Source organism: Chlorocebus sabaeus, chromosome 16, assembly GCF_047675955.1.
Source record: "Chlorocebus sabaeus isolate Y175 chromosome 16, mChlSab1.0.hap1, whole genome shotgun sequence".
Classification (NCBI taxonomy): domain Eukaryota; kingdom Metazoa; phylum Chordata; class Mammalia; order Primates; family Cercopithecidae; genus Chlorocebus; species Chlorocebus sabaeus.
In genome coordinates this window covers 61,468,474-61,488,353 of record NC_132919.1, presented here as the reverse complement: position 1 = coordinate 61,488,353, position 19,880 = coordinate 61,468,474, and the positions used below count along the sequence as shown (strand labels likewise).

The 19,880-nt window shown below is 46.7% G+C and overlaps 1 protein-coding gene across 4 annotated transcripts in view; it reads left to right on the top strand.

The window, feature by feature from the left end:
- Nucleotides 1-19,880, top strand: part of RGS9 (regulator of G protein signaling 9) — a 94,553-nt gene that overhangs the window by 43,422 nt on the left and 31,251 nt on the right. For 3 of the 4 annotated variants that reach the window (XM_008012065.3, XM_008012063.3, XM_037993632.2), the window contains exons 9-12: nucleotides 1,786-1,857; nucleotides 13,898-13,927; nucleotides 14,751-14,812; nucleotides 18,150-18,263. In XM_008012065.3, coding sequence (XP_008010256.1) covers nucleotides 1,786-1,857; nucleotides 13,898-13,927; nucleotides 14,751-14,812; nucleotides 18,150-18,263 — 278 coding nt within the window. The remainder of the gene's footprint in view (nucleotides 1-1,785; nucleotides 1,858-13,897; nucleotides 13,928-14,750; nucleotides 14,813-18,149; nucleotides 18,264-19,880) is intronic. The other variant, XM_008012064.3, reaches the window with a different exon arrangement.

The window sequence follows — 19,880 nt, the reverse complement described above, 5'->3', positions numbered from 1 at the left end:
AGTTGCTTCTAAACTCTTTGCTTCAGTGTAGCCAACCTGGTTTGTCACGTGGGCTGAGCAATGGGTGGATGCCTGGCATCACACCTGCATCAAGGGAAGTGAAAGACCCAAATTATTGGCCTCAAAGAGTCAAGGAGTTGAGAGAGATCAAGTAAGAATTTCTGGAGAGTTGGGTTACCTGCTGGAAAAGGGAGCTAACAGAGATTATAGTCCCAGTTTTGGGCCGTTCTTTTACATACATAATCTTAAAATGACTACAACCCCTTCTTCAGCAATAGCTACCTTCTGTTGAGAGCTTCACACCCTATCTTGTTAAATCTTCACAAGAACCTACCACGTAGGAGGCTTCTTCTCTGTTTCTTAGAGTGGTTAGTGAGTGCCGAGACAAGGAGTGTTTTCCAAGCTCTTCTGCATAGCTGGGAAGTGACAGAACCAGAAGTGGCACCCAGAGGTGCCTGACAAGCCTGGACTCTCCCAAAGCACTGCTTTGTCACTTCTCTTTTCCCACCCAGCCCAAGATGAAACCACAGAGTGTGGGGAAGCACTGTGGGAAGAGTCAGGAGGCCCATGTATTAGTCTCAGTGAACTCTTCTGGAGCCTGAATGTTACCCATCCATATGTCCACTCACTCATCCATCCATCTACTCATTCAACCATCCATCCATCCATCCATCCATCCATCCATCCATCCATCCATCTCTCTCTCCCTCCCTTCATCCAATCATCCCTCCATGTATCCATCCCACTATGGTGCTGAGTTTGACATCCATCCATCCATCCATCCATCCATCCATCCATCCATCCATCTCTTCACTCATCCATTCACCATCCATCTACCACCGATTTACCCATTCATCCATGCATCCGTCCCTCTGTCTATCCATCCCATTATGGTGCTGAGTTTGCCATTCATCTGTCTGTCTATGCATCCATCCATCCATCCATCTGTCCATCCATTCATCTCTTCACCCATCCACTCACCATCCACCTACCACCCATTTATCCATCCAGCCATCCCTCCTTCCCTCCCTCCATCCATTCATACACCATTCCATCCCTCCATCCATCCACCTCACTATGGTGCTGGGGATGCCATTCATTTGTTTGTCCATCCACCCATCCATCCATCCATTCTCCATCCATCCTTCCATCCCTCCATTCATCCATCTCACTATGGTGCTGGGGATGCCATTCATCTGTCTGTCCATCCATCCGTACATCCACCCATCCATCCATCCATCCATTTATTTTCCCACCCACCATCTACCTACCACCCATTTACCTATTCATCCATCCGTCCATCCACCCATCCCCCTCTCCTTCTCTCCTTCTTGCCACCCATCCCACTCTGGTGCTGAGAATGCCATTCATCTGTCTGGCCATCCATCCATCCATCCATCCATTTACTCATCCACCCATCCACCATCTACCTGCCACCCATTTACCTGTTCATCCATCCACTCATCCATGCATCCCACTATGGTGCTGGGGATGCCAACCACCTGTCCATTTTTCCATCCACCTACCCACCCATCTACCCATTCTTCTCTCCATCCATCCTTCCATCTCACTATGTTAGGTACTGGGGATATTGGGAGACAGAACAGCCCTCATGAAGCTCAACAGCTCACCTGGAGGGTTTACACCCACTCAGAACTTCCTGTGGGCTAGGCCACAAGTTCTTCTCAGCTGGATCTCACAATTGGCAGATTAACTGAGACCCACAGTTAACCAGAAACCAGAGACTCCCTGTAATGATCCTTATGTTGTTTTTATTCCGTTTAGCCTGGAATGGACAATGTGCTGGACTACGGCCTGGACCGAGTAACCAATCCGAATGAAGTCAAGGTAAACCAGGTATGTCTCTGCCGCATAGTTTGGGTAGGGCCTAGGTCGGATTCTGGGGCTGGGAAGGTGTCCACACGTCTATTCGTGTCTGTTAGAGCAACGATATCGCCCCTTTGAGACTGCCAAAGAGAGGAGGACTGTGGGCTCTGTGGACTCAGGGCTGGAGGAGAAGTGGGACCATGGCAGGGTGCTGGGTAAGGAGAAATTATGATTGAAGAGAGACAGAGGCTGTACAGTGCAGGGAAGAGCTAATGGGATCTAGATGGCTGGTTTTCAAACTTTTCTGAGTCACTTCCCCCTTTGAAAATCTGATGAAAGTTATGAGCTCATTCCACTCAAAGATGCACAGACAGACGTTCTGTACACACTTTCAGCCAGTTCCTTGATCCTGAGGAGAGTGTAGACCCCAGCCTCAAAACTCTTGAATCAGCTTTGCATTTAACCTTAATCCATGACAGGACCTGGAATCTAACACTTTCTTTCATATCCCAGTGGAGGGGGATCTTTGTAAAGATTCTCCAAGCAGGTTTCATTTAAAAAAAAAAAAATACCCTTTCCTCAAATAGGCCATCTTTCGTGATGGATAACCAATGTCCTATGAGTATTTATTTATTTATAGAAATACAGTTCATAGGCCGGGCGCGGTGGCTTACACCTGTAATCCCAGCACTTTGGGAGGCCGAGGCGGGCGGATCACGAGGTCAGGAGATCAAGACCAGCCTGGCTAACATGGCGAAACCCCGTCTCTACTAAAAATACAAAAAATTAGACAGTTGTGGTGGCGGGCGCCTGTAGTCCCAGCTACTCGGGAGGCTGAGGCAGGAGAATGGTGTGACCCCGGGAGGTGGAGCTCGCAGTGAGCCGAGATCGCACCACTGCACTCCAGCCTGGGGGACAGAGCGAGACTCTGTCTCAAAAAAAAAAAAAAAAAAAAAAAAAAAAGAAATACAGTTCATAAGCTGTTGAGCCCATGGTCCTATTGACATTTTGGGCCAGATAATTCTTTTTTTTTTCTATTTATTTATTTAATTAATTTATCATTTGAGACAGGGTCTCACTCTGTTGCCCAGGCTGCAGTTCTGTGGCATGCTCACAGCTCACTGCACCCTTGACCTCCTGGGCTCAGGTGATCCTCCTGCCTCAGCCACCCAAGTAGCTAGGACCACGGGCACATGTCACCATGCTTGGCTAATTTTTAAAATTATCTGTAGAGACAGTGCCTTTTAATGTTGCCCAGGCTGGTCTTGAACTCCTGGGCTCAAGCAATCCTCTTGCCTTGGCCTCCCAAAGCACTGAGATTATAGGTGTGAGCCACTGTGCCTGGCTCAGATAGATAATTCTTTGGTGAAGTTGTCCTGTGCATTTTAGAATGTTTAGCAGCATCCCTGGCCTCTGCCCATGAGATGTCAATACCTCCTTTCCTCTCCCTGCCCACCTAAGCCCCAGTCCTAACAGTCAAAAACATCTCCAGACATTGCCCAATGTACACTGAGGAGGGAATCAACATTGCTCTGGCTGAGAACCACTGATTCCAATGAACCAGCCTAGATCCATTTAAACAGGTCTTAGATGGGTTCATTGCTTTCTGTCAAACATTGTCTTTAGGTAGCAAGGGTCGTCATCTCTTTAGCCTAGCGTGTATCTATAGGGCTCTGCAGAGCCTTAAGGCATGAGTGGGGACCTGTAGGGGTGTGCAGGGGAAGGAGGAGGGTGGAAGTGGGAGGGGAAAGAAAAAGGAGCCAGAAATGTTGGCAAGGCAGCTCTGGGACAGTGTTTGCTTTTGCTCCCTGGAGAGTGTCACCGGGAGAATCATTAGGTCTCTTGTCCACAAACCGGAGAGACCCTTCCTTTGATACACACAGGGCGCAGTCAGCCTTAACGCCGCTATTCCCAGGGCAGCCTTTCCTGTGTTCCCCTTGTCAGATAACAGATCACTGCTGAGGCCTTGTAGGCTTGGTTGCCATGGAAACAGAATCCTCGAGTAAAAGACTGAACCTGGGTGGAAGGTTTGCTTTTTTTTTTTTTTTATGGCTAACTAGCAGCTCTGGAAACCTCTTTCCTGGGGAGGAGAGAGAGGGTGGAGGCAGAAAGCACATCACTCATTCTGACATAGTGGGTGGGGCACCAAGGGGCACCCATCCATGACCCAAGCCAGGATACTGCTCAGCTGTGTGTGTGTGTGTGTGTGTGTGTTGAGGGTGTTAGGCATGACCTTAACTTCATCCATTTGAGAGGGAAGCTAAGGAGCTGAGCTGCTCCATCCTGGATGTGACTTCCGAGGAGGGTGACCAGATTACTGTCTTTACTGGGGAGGCATCTTTGTGCCCCTTGGCCCTCAGAGCCCATTTCTTGTGGATGTGGATACTGGCAACACTCTCAGCCCAGAGCCCAGTGGGCAGGTTGGGTGTGCGACAGAGGGTGCCTTTGCCATGGTGGGGTGTGATATCGGCCATGTCTCCGCTGTTGCTTACCATTATCTTCTCTGTCTTTCTCTCTCTCTCTTCCCAGCTATCTTTCTCCTGTGCACTCTGGCTGCTGTGGAATAAAAAGTATTAAGAAGAATAAAGAACTGCAATTCTCATGCATGCAGAGCCCCTTCCAGCCCTCCCCTCAGCCAGCCCCAGCATGCTGTGGTTTATCTATCTGCAGCATTTCCCACTGTCTGCGAGTCCCCTGTGTTCCTGGGTTAATCTGCCCTTAGAGGAGAGGGTTGCCAGGAGCACGAAGCATCTCCATGAAGACCTGGGAGTGCAGAGGCTTTGGATTTTTGTCTCACTTCAGAGAACTCACAGTGCCTGAGCTGGTTTGAAGAGACGTCATTTTGAGAAGGAATCAATCCTTCTTCCTTTTTTTCTTTTCTATTTTTTTTTTTTTTTTTTTGAGACAGAGTTTCGCCCTGTCGCCCAGCCTGGAGTGCAGTGGCGCAATCTCGGCTCACTGTAAGCTCTGCCTCCCGGGTTCACACCATTCTCCTGCCTCAGCCTCCTGAGTAGCTGGGATTGCAGGCGCCTGCCACCACGCCTGGCTAATTGTTTTGTATTTTTAGTAGAGACGGGGTTTCACCGTGTTAGCCAGGATGGTCTCGATCTCCTGACCTCATGATCCACCCGCCTCGGCCTCCCAAAGTGTTGGGATTACAGGCTTGAGCCACCGCGCCCAGCCTCTTTTCTATTCTTTTTTTTTGAGATGGAGTCCCACTCTGTCACCCAGGCAGGAGTGCAGTGGCCCGATCTTGGCTCACTGCAGCCTCCGCCTTCTGGGTTTAAGTAATTCCTTGCCTCAGCCTCCAGAGTAGCTGTGATTACAGGTGTGTTCCACCACGTCCAGCTCATTTTTTCATATTTTTAGTAGAGACAGAGTTTCTCCATGTTGGCCAGGCTGATCTCGAACTCCTGACCTCAGGTGATCCACCCACCTTGGCCTCCCAAAGTGCTGGGATTACAGGCGTGAGCCACTGTGCCCAGCCATCAATCCTTCTTTTTAAACTTTTATTTTAGGTTCAGGGATTACATTTCAGGTAAATTGTATGTCACAGGGGTTTGGTGTACAGATTATTTTGTCACTCAGGCAAGAAGCATAGTACTCATGGGTAGTTTTTCCATCCTCTCCCTCCTCCCACCCTCCACTCGGCCTGGATGTCTGTTGTTCCCTTCTTTGTGTCCTTGTGTACTCAGTGTTTAGCTCCCACTTATAAGTGAGACCATGTGGTATTTGGTTTTCTGTTCCTGCATTAGTTTGGTTAAGATAATGGTCTCTAGCTCCATCCATGTTGCTACAAAGAACAAGATTTCATTTTTTTTTTATGGCTGCATGGTATTCTGCAGTGTATATGTACCACATTTTCTTATCCAGTCTACCAATGATGGGCATTTAGGTTGGTTCCATGTCTTTGCTATTGTGAATAGTGCTGCAGTGAACATAGGCATGCATGTGTCTTTGTGATGGAATGAGTTATATTCCTTTGGGTATATACCTAGTAATGGGATTGCTGGGTCAAATGGTAATTCTGTTTTAAGTTCTTTGAGAAATCATCACACTGCTTTCTACAATGGCTGAACTCATTTCATTCCCACCAGCAGCATATAAGCTTCCCTTTTCTCCTTGCCAGCATCTGTTATTTTTTGACTTTTTAATAATAGCCATTCTGACTGGTGTGAGATGGTATCTCATTGTGGTTTTGATTTGCATTTCAAGAATGAGTAAATTCTTGAGAAGATGTATCTGTTTTCCCCAAATAGAGGGAAGTAACCGTCAACCACAAGGAGGAAGCTTATTAGGTTGGCAGGTGTCTCGGGCCCTGGGTGGCCCACTCCCACTGGCTGATGGCTGCTGGGAGGGACTGGCCAGGGGCTGGGACCACACTCTAGAAGTGAGTCCTCCTTCAGCTCCAATACCTTGAGGCATATGGAGCCTCCAAGTCCTCCACCCCAGGAGGTGATGGGGGCAGGGGCTGCTCATGGCAGGGTCACTGCTATCATTTAGGGATGAGGGCAGTGCCGGGTGCTGAAGAGATCCTTGACATAGGCCTGAGCTCCAACTCTGCCACTTCCGGTCCACGTGATCCTGGGCGAGCTCTTTCTTGAGGCACAGTCTCAGTTTCCTCATCTCTAACAGGGGAAGCGTGCTAGTTCCTTCCTCAGAGGATTAAGTGGGATCACTTATGTGTAGTGTCCAGAATGCTAATCAACACATAGAGACACTCCACACACAGCTGGTGTTATTCTAAATGTTGTCATGCTGTGAGAGAGAATTTGTGGAACTTGTAGACCTCAGACTCCATGTTAGGGTGCTGTACCTAGCCGGTTTCCCCTTCTACCTCTTCACCTTCTCATACGTCTCCTCTGGTTGGAGGTGGAAGGAGGGGTTACATGCCACTTTCAATCTCTCCGCTTACTCCAATAAGCAGCTGCTCAGAACCTCAGTCTACACTGGCGAGTATACAGATCTTTCGGTAAAAGGCAGAAATATGGCCCGGCAGTATAAACTACTGTGCTCTGCAGAGGTGCTCAGCCTGCAGCCCTCAGTGAGCAACACCCCCTCCCACACCATATGCTCCCACCAATAGGGGACAAACTGCTTTCTTCTTGTGGCTTCTGTGTGACCATGGCTGGCTGAGGGAAGGGAAGGGGCTGATGTTTGCTGACAGCTCCCTGCGTGCCAGGCACGGAGCTGAGTGCATCACCCCTTGTCACAACTCAGCTAAGACTCGCTACTGCGTTATGAGGTAGATGGCCACATTGACCTCTGTTTCACATTTGAGAAAGCAGGCCGAGAGAGAGGCTGGCTCCCCCAAGGACACACAGCTGAGAAGTTGTGAAGCCAGGATCTGAACCTCAGCTGATGGCCGCCAGAGCCCACTCCACAACCTGCCTGACGTTTTCTAATGTCTTTATTGTGGCTTTTAGAAGTTTTTCTGGATTTCCTGAAATCCATTAACAGAGGTAATGTCAGTTTCCTTTTTCACGTGGAGAAAACAAAGTAGAGAGACACAGCCATTTGCCCAAGGTGACCCAGCCAGGATTCAGTTACGTGTTTCCAATTCTGTAGCTCATGCACCTCCCTGATACCACCACTGCTCCCCTTTCCATCCAGCAAGGCCTATGTCCTGCACCTAGGGCCGGCTTCATGGGCAGGGAGCTTGTACAGCCGCCCAAGACCCCACCCTCAGAAGAACCCTTGTTTGGTTTAATGTTCTGTTACCATCTCAGAATTATCTACACTTTTTTTTCTGAACAGTAAACCTGCATTTTTATTTTGCATTGAGCCTTGTAAATTGTAAGCAGTTCTACCTCTACCTGATGAGGTCGTACCTGGCTGGATGGCTATTTACTTCTCATGATCACAGTCTTGAATCCAAGACTCCTTAGACAGCTGCACCCCCTTAATTTTTTAAAAAAGTCTCTATCTATCTATCTATCTATCTATCTATCTATCTATCTACCTACCTACCTACCTACCTACCTGCCTACCTATCTATCTATTTTGAGACAGTCTTGCTCTGTTGCCCAGGCTGGAGTGTAGTGGTATAATCTCGGATCACCACAACCTCCACCTCCTGGGTTCAAATGATTTTTGTGCCTTAGCCTACTGAGTAGCTGGGATTACAGATGTGTGCCACCATGCACGGCTAATTTTTATATTTTTAGTAGAGACAAGGTTTTGCCTTTTTGGCCAGGCTGGTCTCGAAATCCTGGCCTCGGGTGATTCGCCTGCCTTGGCCTCTCAGAGTGCTAGGATTATAGATGTGAGCCACCACACCTGGCCTTTATTTATTTATTTTGAGACCAGGTTATAAGACTGGCTAATTTTTGTATTTTTAGTAGAGACGGGGTTTCACCATGTTGCCCAGGCTGGTCTTGAACTCCTGGGCTCAAGTGATCCACCTGCCTTGGCCTCCCATAGTGCTGGGATTACAACAGGTATGAACCACTGCGCCCAGCCCCATCTCTTTTCTTGCCTGCTTTGCCTTAACCCCTTGTGTTTCTGGATCTCCCGGTTTCTGACTTTAGATCCCTCTCTGCTCTCAATGCCAGTGCTGCCTGATTCCTCACGGTTCTCCCCATCTCGCCTTTGGCTCCGTGGTTTTCTCGGCCCCGCGCCTGTGTTTCTCTGCAGATACCTGCCCAGCTACCCATTCCCAAGGTCCTTCCTTATTTCTCTCCTGCACTCCTGCCGGTGGCCTGACCCCTCCTGCCCCGTGATAATTGTTTGCAGCCTCCATCCCGGGTTCACCTGTCAGCCAGCCCAGAGCTATGTAAACAACAAGTCTAGATGTGTCCCTATTTGGGCAACTCTGCAAGGGAAAAATGAGATGTTGTTAGAATGCTAAGAATCCAGAGATTCCTTAGGTGGAATCTTCCTCCTGTAGCAAAGTGTGTCGCTGAGATGAGGCATAAAGAAGTGGCTTTGCTCCAGGAGGGCTGGCAGCTAAGAAAGGAGGGAAGTTGTGTGTAAATGCCAGGCTGGAAAAAAACCCCTTATTTCTTATTTTATCATGAGGTGGTTTTCTTTGAGTTGCTTAGAATTGTGTGTACTCTTTTTTTTGTAACAACTTCACTTTAACATAATGTTTCTTATTGCCTTCGGCTAAGATATAATAATATTGATAGTAGTTTTGCAAGACTTAGCAAATAAAAATACAGGATTCCCAGTTATGTTTGAATTTCAGATAAGCAATGAATATCTTTTTCACATAAGTAGGTCCCAAATATTGCCTGTGAATCCTGCGTTGTATCTTACGACGAGGGCTAAAATTGTGCCATGCACATGTTCAGTGGTAGTGTAGTAGCCCTAATGAGTAGGCTCTGTGTGTGGGTCTCTGTTATGCAGCAGGCACCTTATGTCTATTATCTCATTTAGTCCCTCTTTTTTTCTATTCTCCTTTTACAAATGAGAAATTAGAGGCTCTGAGATGCTGAGCAACTCATCCAAGGTCATAGCCAGGAAGTGGTAGGACCAGGATTTTAACCTTTGTCTGACCCCCAAAGCCCATATACTTCTATTTCTTTCCTTCCTTCTTTCTTTCCTTCTTTCCTTCTTCCCTTCCTTCCTTCCTTTTTCTCTCTTTCCTTCCCTCCTTCATTCCCTCCCTCCTTCCTTCCTTCCTTCCTTCCTTCTTTATCTCTCTCTCTTTCTCTTTCTTTCTCCTTCCTTCCTTCCTTCCTTCCTTCCTTCCTTCCTTCCTTCCTTCCTTCCTTCCTTCCTTCCTTCCTTTCTTCCTTCCTTCCTTCCTCCCTTCCTCCCTTCCTCCCTTCCTCCCTTCCTCCCTTTCTCCCTTCCTTCTATCTGTCCCTCTCTTTCTTTCTTTTTTGAGACAAGGCCTTGTTCAGTCACCCATGCTCCAGTGCAGTGGTGCCATCCTAGCTCACTGCCGCCTCAAACTCCTGGGCTCAAGCAATCCTCTGGCCTCAGCCTCCAGCAGTTGCTGGGACCACAGGCATGTATCACCATCCATACTCTTTCCTGAATCTCTTCTCCACCACTCCCTCCAAATCAAATTGTCTCTTCACCTTTTAGAGAAGTTCAGGACTGTTTTCCCTCACTGTCCTCTCCCTGCACGCACTCCTAGAAGAGCAGAGATCCCTGTATGTCAACCTAGAGGAAGCAGATCCCATGGACGGCTAATATTTCCAGGTTCATAATTTATTGTACAAATTGAATTATCACATGACAAGTTGACATGAGCTTCTCCAGGCATGAGAACTTAATGGAGAAGGCACAGACAGTTTAGAATCCATTATGTTGCTTTCACAACTGGAGTTTTTTTAGATCTTGACTTGGAGTGAAAGGTCATCAAAGCAATGCCTCCATATGTGGCCAGTACACAACTCATTCTACTGGTGAGCATCTAAAAGTTGAAATGTATTTTAGTACCTGGGATTGGGCATCATTTTCTGGACCTGCCATGATTTCAATCTAGCCAAAGCCACACATTCTGCAGCCACTGTCCTTCAACGTACGCAACCTGGACAGCTATTTTTAAAGCTAGAAATACAAGCTAAAATTCATGTGGACAATCCAAGGTAGAGGTGGGAAAGTCTCACCTTCAACCAAATCCTATTAATGGAGAGTAGGCTGCAGTTTCATTCCCAGAAGGTAACTGGTAATTCTGGGAATCAGAACACAAAATAGCAAACTACAGCGCAGAGGCAGAGCCCTAGGGAGAGAATAAAATCAAATGAAGTGAACAGGAGTATACAAATTGTAAACCCCTGAAGACTGAGATAATGACCCTAGAAGCAAGTATATTAGGCCAAAGGAAGACCCCCTAGAGGCAGAATGGAAATGAGCATGGCAGAAAGTCCTGCAAATACAGCTCCCTGCAGGGCCCAGAGAACACCAGGCAGCCAGGGTGCGTCCACTCAGGAGCCCTGTGCCCCCAGGTTCTGGCTGCAGAACAGTGACCGACAGGCGGAAAGCTTGATGCTGGGGTCTGGACTCCTTGGAGGTACTTAAGACACTGGCTGCTGAGTATGGGCCTAGAATGATTCTGGTCTTCACCATCATGAGTGTTTAGGACAGAGTGTTTCTGGTACTTGTGTTTGTCTTGTGTTAGGCTCTAATTCACTTTTGCTTTACATATTATTTATTTATTTATTTATTATGAGATGGAGTTTCGCTCTATCGCCCAGGCTGGAGTGCAATAGCATGATCTCGGCTCACTGCAGCCTCCACCTCCTGGGTTCAAGCAATTCTCCTGCATCATTCCCGCCTCCACCACCACGCCCCCTCCTCCCCCTGCCGCCAAGTAACTGGATTACAGGTGTGCACCACCATGCCTGGCTAATTTTTGTATTTTCAGTAGAGATGAGGGGCTCACCATGTTGGCCAGGCTGACCTTAGGTGATCTGCCTGCCTCAGCTTCCCAAAGTGCTGGAGTTACAGGCGTGAACCACTGTACCCGGCCTTGTTTACATTTTAAATTAAGTCACTGGACAGAGTCATTCCATCCTGTAGCACTCTCAGCTTCAGGGCAAGGAAGGAATGGGAAGAGAGCAGGCTAGGAGGAGAAAGTGAACAGGATCAGCTAGTTTGTGTTTCTCAACAATCACTCTTCCGCTTTGCAAAGGGAGGAGCTGGATATGAATCCTGGCCCATCCAATTACTGACCAGGAGGTGTTGAGAAGGTTACTTACTACCTCTCAGGAGCTTTGTTTCCTCAGCTAAAAATGAGTATAATAAAATCTCCTTACCTTAAGCTTTGTAAAGGCTCAAAGAAGTGTAAATTGCTTCACAGTAGTTGCTAGGCAGTTATCATTATGTAAAAGTACAGCTCCCCCTTTGAGCAGAGGGCATAGACCAGTAGATGCTATTCTGAATAACCCACTCCAGCAAGGCTCCAACAGAAGGAAGTAATTATACAGTATTAGATTTGAATGTAAGTCCACTCTGGCCCCAGGGTCCTTTTCTACCTGAAATGTGCATCTTCTAAAACAGTGCCTTATGTTGGAGGAGAATGGGATCAAATAAGTATGGTTGCCAATGCATTTGGATCATTTGGGGAGTGCTTTCCATTTTTTAGTGGAAAAAAATGCTATTAAGCTTAGAAAATGTCCCCATTATTCTAGGCCCCCAAGCACAATGAAGTCATCATTTATTACATATTTACAGAGCATCTACTCTGCATCGGACATTGTGCTAGGGAAGATAGACATGGCCCCCTGCCTTTAATGGTGCCTTCATATTGGTTCATACATTGAACAAAGAGTCACACAAATAAGGATAAAATTCAAATGGTGATCAGTGCTATGAAGGAGCAAGTCAGGATGTATAAGAGCCTAAAACATAAAGAACTACATGAGCCTTACCTTTCTGAGATAACTCTTCCTAATCCCTTATGCAGGAAAAAAGATTTCTTGTGAAAAGCAATGATAGAAAAGCAATCCAGGGAAGCAAAATGAAACCCAGCCTGAGTTAGAAAGGAGAGACGAGTATATCACAGTCTAGATTGGACTCTCCTTTACTCCTTTTCAATGGGCTCATGGACCAGTGTTTATTTTGCTGACTGGCTCAAAGGAAGTAGTGGCCTCCTCAGACTTACGACTCTTTTCCAAGTGAAGACTTGGGGGGCTTAAGCAGCGTGGATATTAGCAAGGCAGGAATTAAGAGGCTCTGCGTGAGGCCGGGCAAGGTGGCTCACGCCTGTAATCCCAACACTTTGGGAGGCCAAGGCAGGCAGATCACGAGGTCAAGAGGTTGAAATGATCCTGGCCAACATGGTAAAACCCCATCTCTACTAAAAATACAAAAATTAGCTGGGCGTGGTGGTGCATGCCTGTAGTCCCAGCTACTTGGGAGGCTGAGGCAGGAGAATCACTTGAACCTGGAAGGTGGAGGTTGCAGTGAGCTGAGATCATACCACTGCACTCCAGCCTGGCAACAGAGCGAGACTCTGTCTCAACAACAACAACAAACAAACAAACAACAACAAAAAAGAGGCTCCTCTTGAAGTGTAAGAGTCAGTACCAACCAGCCCCTGGACACAACCAAACCCAGGAGAACTGAGGCTGGGATCACCACCTTGCCCAACCTCCAAGAGTTCTGTGGAGCAGAAAAGCAGCACAGACGAAGCACAGCCCACTGCAACTGCAGATCTATGTATTTTAGCCAGAGATAGATCTGAATGGCTTCCAGGAGCTTCTAAGAGCCTGAACATGAAGCCCCTCTTGGAGCTGTGCACGCAGTGCATGCTGGCCTCAAGCCTTTCCATTATGTGCTTTATTTTGGGTAACATTGGTTTATTTTTCAACTTATATTATTGGTCAAATTGTTATGACTCTTTGAGGAATGCATCTCACCATTGCTTCAGAGCTCTCCCCATAACAAAAGAAACCAACACCCAAGCTCTGTGCTAGTTTTTCTATCTCCTCTCTCTCTCTCTCTTTTTTTTCTTTTTTGAGACAAGATCTTGCACTGTTACTCAGGCTAGAATGCAGTGGCATGATCATGGCTCACTGCAGTCTCAACCTCCCAGGATCAGGCGACCCTTTCACCTCAGCCTCCCAAGTAGCTGAGACTGCAGGTGCATGCTACCATGCCTGGCTAACTTTTTATACTTCCAGTAAAGACGGGGTTTTGTCATGTTGCTTGGGCTAGTCTCGAACTCCTGGGCTCAAGCGATCCTCCCTCCTCAGCCTCCCAAACTGCTGGGATTACAGGCTTGAGCCACCACACCTGGCCTTCCCCATTTTCTCTTAATCCATATCTCAGATGGGAATCTTTATCTCTCACTCTACAGATCATTCTGTAGGCACTATGCTAAATTGGCACCAATCCCAAACTTAGTCCTTAATTCATCTTGGCCTTTAGGCAAGCAAAGTTACAGTGCCAAATTCTGCTCCTTTGCTTGCCAAATCTCTTAGTTGGTATTTATTCCACAGGGGTTACATAGAATAGAGTGGAGGCAGTAGAAACAGGGAAATCCTACCTTTTAAGAAAGACAATAATGGGCATTTTTCTCATGGGGAAGGATTTTTATTTTTCAAATGGGTGTTTGAGCTGTAATGATTTCATGACATCTGTTTAATGGTTTTGTTTCTTTGTTTTACAGAAACAAACAGTCATTGCTGTCAAAAAAGAGGTAATTAGTCTTCCACTTCCAGTGAAGAATGGTTTTAAATCTTCTGACAGATTATATGTACTTTGCTTTACCCTCTGCGCTTGGTAATGAAATGAAAACCATGTGCTGTGTTCAAACAATTATTTCCAAATTCATGGATGGCACAGAGTGATGAAGCATCTTTTGTAAGCTCTGGCTGGGTCTGAAAAACCCCTCAAAGGCACAGAGCTGAGGGGTGGCCAGAGAGGACTGTGGAACAAATGCTGCAGGCTGTAGAGACTCTACATCCCCAGCATGGCCCCTGTGCCTATCATCACAGGGCCAGAATGTACCCAAGGTGCCAAACTGCCTATTCTGGCAAATCTTATGTCTGGGGCCCAAGACAGAGTCCTGGGAAGCATTGGGCATTGAGGTGGGATGTGCGGTTAGCTATCTGAACGTGGAAGAAGGTGGTTGAGGAGGGGATAACTTGCTTTGGCCAATGCTGCAGAATCAGGAAGTTTAAGGATGTCACCTGTGGTGGGGACCACTCTCTGCTTCTGTCAGCCAGAGGCACGTGAGGGAAAAATCAGGTATTTGTCCCCGTGTCTCAGTTGAATGCTCCTTACAACTTTTTTTTTTCTGCTCATGCTTTTTCCCAGACTAATACATAATGGCTGAAGGAGGCCACTGATTTGAAGTCTGTGGTCATCTGTCCACCGTGGGCCTGACCCACTGGTACTGAGGGGACTGGCTTTGGGCATGGGTGCAGCTGTGGGTAAATGGCTTCTGGGTTTGGGGGCTGTGTGTAGTGACACTGAAGGGTGGGGGGTTGAACACCTTCTGACAACTGCGTCTCTTCCAGATCATGTATTACCAACAGGCCTTGATGAGGTCCACAGTGAAGTCTTCTGTGTCCCTGGGAGGGTATGTCCCTGATTTGTTGATCTTGCTAAAGTCTGAGCAATAGGTAAGACAAGAGGAGAACTTCTGTTTTAAGGCAAACTCAACAGGTCCTGGGCTGATGGACTGAAGATTCAGCAGAACTGTGAGGGACAAAACCAGTCTCTTGGGGGCTTAGTTCCTAGTTCATCTCTCAGGATAAGCCTCCGGGTCTCATCTTGGGTTAGACAAAATCAAGGGTAGGTGAGATTCTAGAAAAGACTGTTATGTTTCTTGGAATCCACTAATGTGTGGATGGGGAAGTTGGAAAGAGTTGGAAGTCCATGGACTGAAGACCCTGTGAGGATCCAAGACAGCCTGGGTTCCTATCGTAACCCGTTCCAATTCATTAGGGGTGTGGGAGTCATGTTTACTGGTTCCATGTGCTACTAAATGTCCGTCGTTCATCTTTGATTTAAAATCCCATTAAGATAAATAGGACATTTATGTTTGATTGGTTGAACTTTCTGGCTACCTTGACCCAGCCCCCCATAGGACATCATCTAGGAGACAAGAAAGAGCTGAGTGCCGCCTCCCACATGCAAGCAGTTATTCCTTTAAAATGCGGAATTTATTTTAGGACCACATTGCTAACTCTGGGATTTTCCTGCACACATGAAAATAAACTTGGCTTATTCCTGGGAGGCACGATGTGACTAATCATGTATTCTGACTGTGTAAGACTCAAGTCATGGTACTAATCGGGACTGAAGATGCTATGTTTTGTTTAGTGCCTTCCTTCAATATGGTTAAGGGTTGGGCTCTTGTAAAAATTTTTTACGTCTTCCTATGTCCCCAGTTTGCAAAAATGCCACCTGCCTGAGAAAATATGCCCTGACCCCACCCACATTTCAGTGACCCTGCTGCTACTGAGCCGTGATCCTAGCTGAGGAGGGCACCTGTGTACTCAGGGGCACTTACTTTGCGTTATAATAATCCTCATTATTCTATGATAAACTCAAAACCATGTACTTCTGTGTTCCATAAACCCAGTTTCATGAAACCAAACAGAAAGAAAATGAGAGGAGACCCAAGGATATTTCTTAGACATACTTTCCAATTTTATTTGTCTCCGGACCTTATTACCATAATTTTGACATCATTAGTGTTTTGACCTGTGAACCAGTTTTGTTTTTGTTTTTGTTATTTTCCTCCAGCTTCTCCGCTGGCAAAGGTCTGGGCCAGGTGAGGTGGTGTGCGCCTGGTAAAGGTCTGGGCCTGGTGTGCACTGGTAAAGGATTGGGCCGGGTGAGGTGCTGTACGCCTGTAATCCCAGCACTTTGGGAAGCCGAGGCAGGCAGATCACGTGAGGCCAGGAGTTCAAGACCAGCCTAGTCAAAATGGTGAAACCCCGTCCCTACTAAAAATATAAAAATTAGCTGGGCATGGTGGTGTGCGCCTGTAGTCCCAGCTACTTAGGAGGCTGAGGCACAATAATTACTTGCACCCAGGAGGAGGAGGCTGCAGTGAGCTGAGAGAGCGCCACTGCGCTCCAGCCTGGGAGACAGCGCAAACTCCGTCTCAAAAAAAAAACATAATAAAAAGGTCTGATTGTGGCCTAAGAGAGTCTCGGGAGAGAAGCAGCCTGGGGGCTTGAGTTCTGCATAGAATTGCAAACCCAGTGCTTGTCGCTAAGGCATCAGTGGTTTATCTCTAAGGCGTGGATCCTGTTCTGTTCAAATCTCAAGGCTGAGGGAAGACTTCAGGGCAGGTGCATTTCACATTCACTGTGGACACAATTTTTCAACTACGGGGAGGAGGCACAGCAGGTTTTCAATACCCAGACAGCAGGAGATGTACTAACTCAGAAGGTCTGACTCAACTCAAGGGAATTAGCTCTTTTTTAGAAAAGTTTTTTTAAATTGACACGTAATTGTACATGTTTAGGGGTACATAGTGATGTTTCAGTACGTACAGTGTATACTGATTGGATCAGGGTAATTAGCATATCCATCATCTCAAAGGTTTATTATTTGTTTGTGTTGGGAGCATTCAATATATTCTTTTCTGGCTATTTGAAAGTATATAAAGTAGAACAGAGGTTACTACAGACTGGGAAGGGCAGTGGGGAGGGGAGATAGGAAACTGTTTGTTAAAGGATAAAAAATTAGGCTGGGAGTGGTGGCTCATGCCTATAATCCCAGCACTTTGGGAGGCCGAGGTGGGAGGATTGCTCGAGTCCAGGAGTTGAAGACCAGCCTGGGCAACATAGTGAGACTCCATCTCTACAAAGAATTAAAAAAAAAAAAAATAGCCAGATGTGGTGGTGCATGCCTGTGGTCCCATCTCATGATCAGGCTGAGGTGGGAGGATGGCTTGAGCCTGAGAGGTCAAGGCTGCAGTGAGCCATGATTGCATCACCGCACTCCAGCCTCAGTGACAGAGCAAGACGCTGTCTCAAAAAAAAAAAAAAAAAAGTTACAAAATTTCAGCTAGACAGTGTTCTGTAGCACTGTAGGATGACTGTAGTTAATAATAATATAGTATGTGTTTCCAAATAGCTAAAAGAGAAGGAATTAGCCCTTCCTCCAAATAGTGTGTTTGGGCCAATTAAGCCCCAGGTTTAAATAATGGGCCTAAGTTTCCAAACCCAGGCATTATCCTGACACAGGGTAGAACCCAACATGGCAAGAGTCTTGGAGTCTATGGCAAATTTGGGCTTCTAAGATGGGTGCAGAGACACAAGTTTGAACACTCCAAGTTGGCTTTGAATCTAAAAACCTATTGATAAAATAGAAACAGGCAATATTTTAATGAAATAGGTACAGAAAGGCTGGGCGTGGGGGCTCACACCTGTAATCCCAGCACTTTGGGAGACTGAGGTGGATTGCTTGAGCCCAGGAGTTTGAGACTAACCTGGGCAACTTGGCGAAACCCTGTGTCTACCAAAAATACAAAAAAAAAAAATTAGCCTGGCATGGTGGTGCGCGTCTGTGGCCCCAGCTACTCAGGAGGCTGAGGTGTGAGGATTGCTTGAACCTGGGAGGCGGAGGCTGCAGTGACCCAAGATTGTGCCACCTCACTCCAGCTTGACTGTCTCAAAAAAAGGAAGAAAGAAAAACAAAAGAAAGAAATAGGTACAGAGGAATGACAGAGGGACTGGATGGAAGACAATGTTTCATTTCACAAGTAAGATTGGGACTGATTTTGTCAAATACCTGCCAATCCCTAGGGTTATTCTATTTGAGGAAGTTTCAAAGAAGACAGTAATAAGTATGTCACCAAATCAATACAGGAAAAGAGGCTGGTCAGTTGACCTGTGTATTGATGTCATATCTTGGGTGTCGAGCTTCTTGGAAATTGTTTTCTGTTTGCTTTTCAGGATTGTGAAATACAGTGAGCAGTTCTCATCCAACGATGCCATCATGTCAGGCTGCCTTCCCAGCAACCCCTGGATCACCGATGACACCCAGTTCTGGGACTTAAACGCCAAATTGTATGTATTTTATATATTGGTGTTTTCAAAAAACCGTTTTTGAGTGACAATTCACATGCCATAAAATTCACCCATTCAAAGCATACAGTTCAATGGTTTTTATTATATTCATAGAGCTACAATGTTAAAACACGTTCATTACACAGAAAAGAAACCCTGGACCCCTCCAGCCTTAGGCAACTATGAATCTGCTTTCTATCTTTACGGATTTGTCTATCCAGACATTTCCTATCAATGGCATCAATTGGAATTGGAGGAATGACAGAGGGACTGGATGGCACACAATGTTTCATTTCACAAGTAGAAGAGGAACTGATTTTGTCAAATACTTGTCAATCCCAAGGGCTACTCAAGTTGAGCAAGTTTCTAAGAAGACAGTAATAAATATGTCACCACATTGATACAGGAAAAGAGGACAGGCTGGTCAGTTGACCTGTGTATTGATTTCATCTCTTGGGTGTTGCACTTCTGGGAAATCTAGGAAAGACTATGGGGTCTTTTGTGACGAGCTTTTTTCACTTAGCATAATGGTTTCAAGATTTATGAATCTTGTAGTATGGATCAGAACTTCATTCCCATTTATGGTCGAATCATCTTCGTGGTATGGATGCACTAGAGTTTGTTTATCCATTCATCCGCTGATGGACATGTGGGTGGTTTCTGCCTTTTAGCTATTATGAAGAATGCTGCTATCAACATTCGTGGGCAGGTTTTTGTATGGGCGTGTTTTCATTTCTCTCGGGTGTATATCTAGGAGTGGAATTGCTGAGTCAAATGGTGACTCTATGTTTAACAACAAATTGGTTTTGAAAATTAAAAAATCATAGGTATGGCTTTGCAAGTTTGATATCTAATTAGAGTAAACTTAAGTTCTGGGCGGGCAGAGCCCTAAACCTGCCCTTTCCCTTGCCCTTTGCCTCTGTCTGTCAGTTTTGAACAGTCTTTGCTCACTGGACCTGCATGCATGTGTTATTTGGAAGAGGGGGCAGAGGCAGAAATGCAGGAGAGTTCCAGCACACAGAGGGAGGAAGAAGAGAAGGGTGTAATGGTCAAGTTAGAGTGAGAGAGAGAGGAGGACAGGGGAGAAAGGACAGGCCTGAGTGTGTGAGGGAGGTGGGGTGATGGGAAAGGAGGGCGTGCCAGGTATAGGTCACCGCTTGGGTCAACACTGCCAAGGCCATGAGGAACACACAGGTGACACTGAGCCAGCTGGGTAAGCAGGCTTGGCCTGGGAGGGTCCCGCTTCTCATCTCAAGCAACACTGGTACCTATTCCATGTGGCCCGCTCTGGGCAGCCAATGGGTTAAGGAGGCCACTCCTCTGGAGTTGGGGGTCCCCTGTCTACTAAGGTCAACTGCAGAGCCAAAGACTCTAGAGCTGTCTTCTGGGGAGGCTTCCCTTATCCTCTGTGGCCTCTGTTATTGGGGTGCTTCTCTGCAGCCCGTGTCTGCCTCCCAGGGTACTGAATGAGAGAGGCGACCTGTGTCTGCCTGTGGACAAGCGTGTGCAGAAGCCAGCTCTCCATGGAGGAGAAGGCAGGGCACCTGGCCAAGGAGAGGGTTGTCCTAGGAGGGCTTGGGGAGGAGAGATGGATGGCAGCTGAATTTTAAGTAAAAT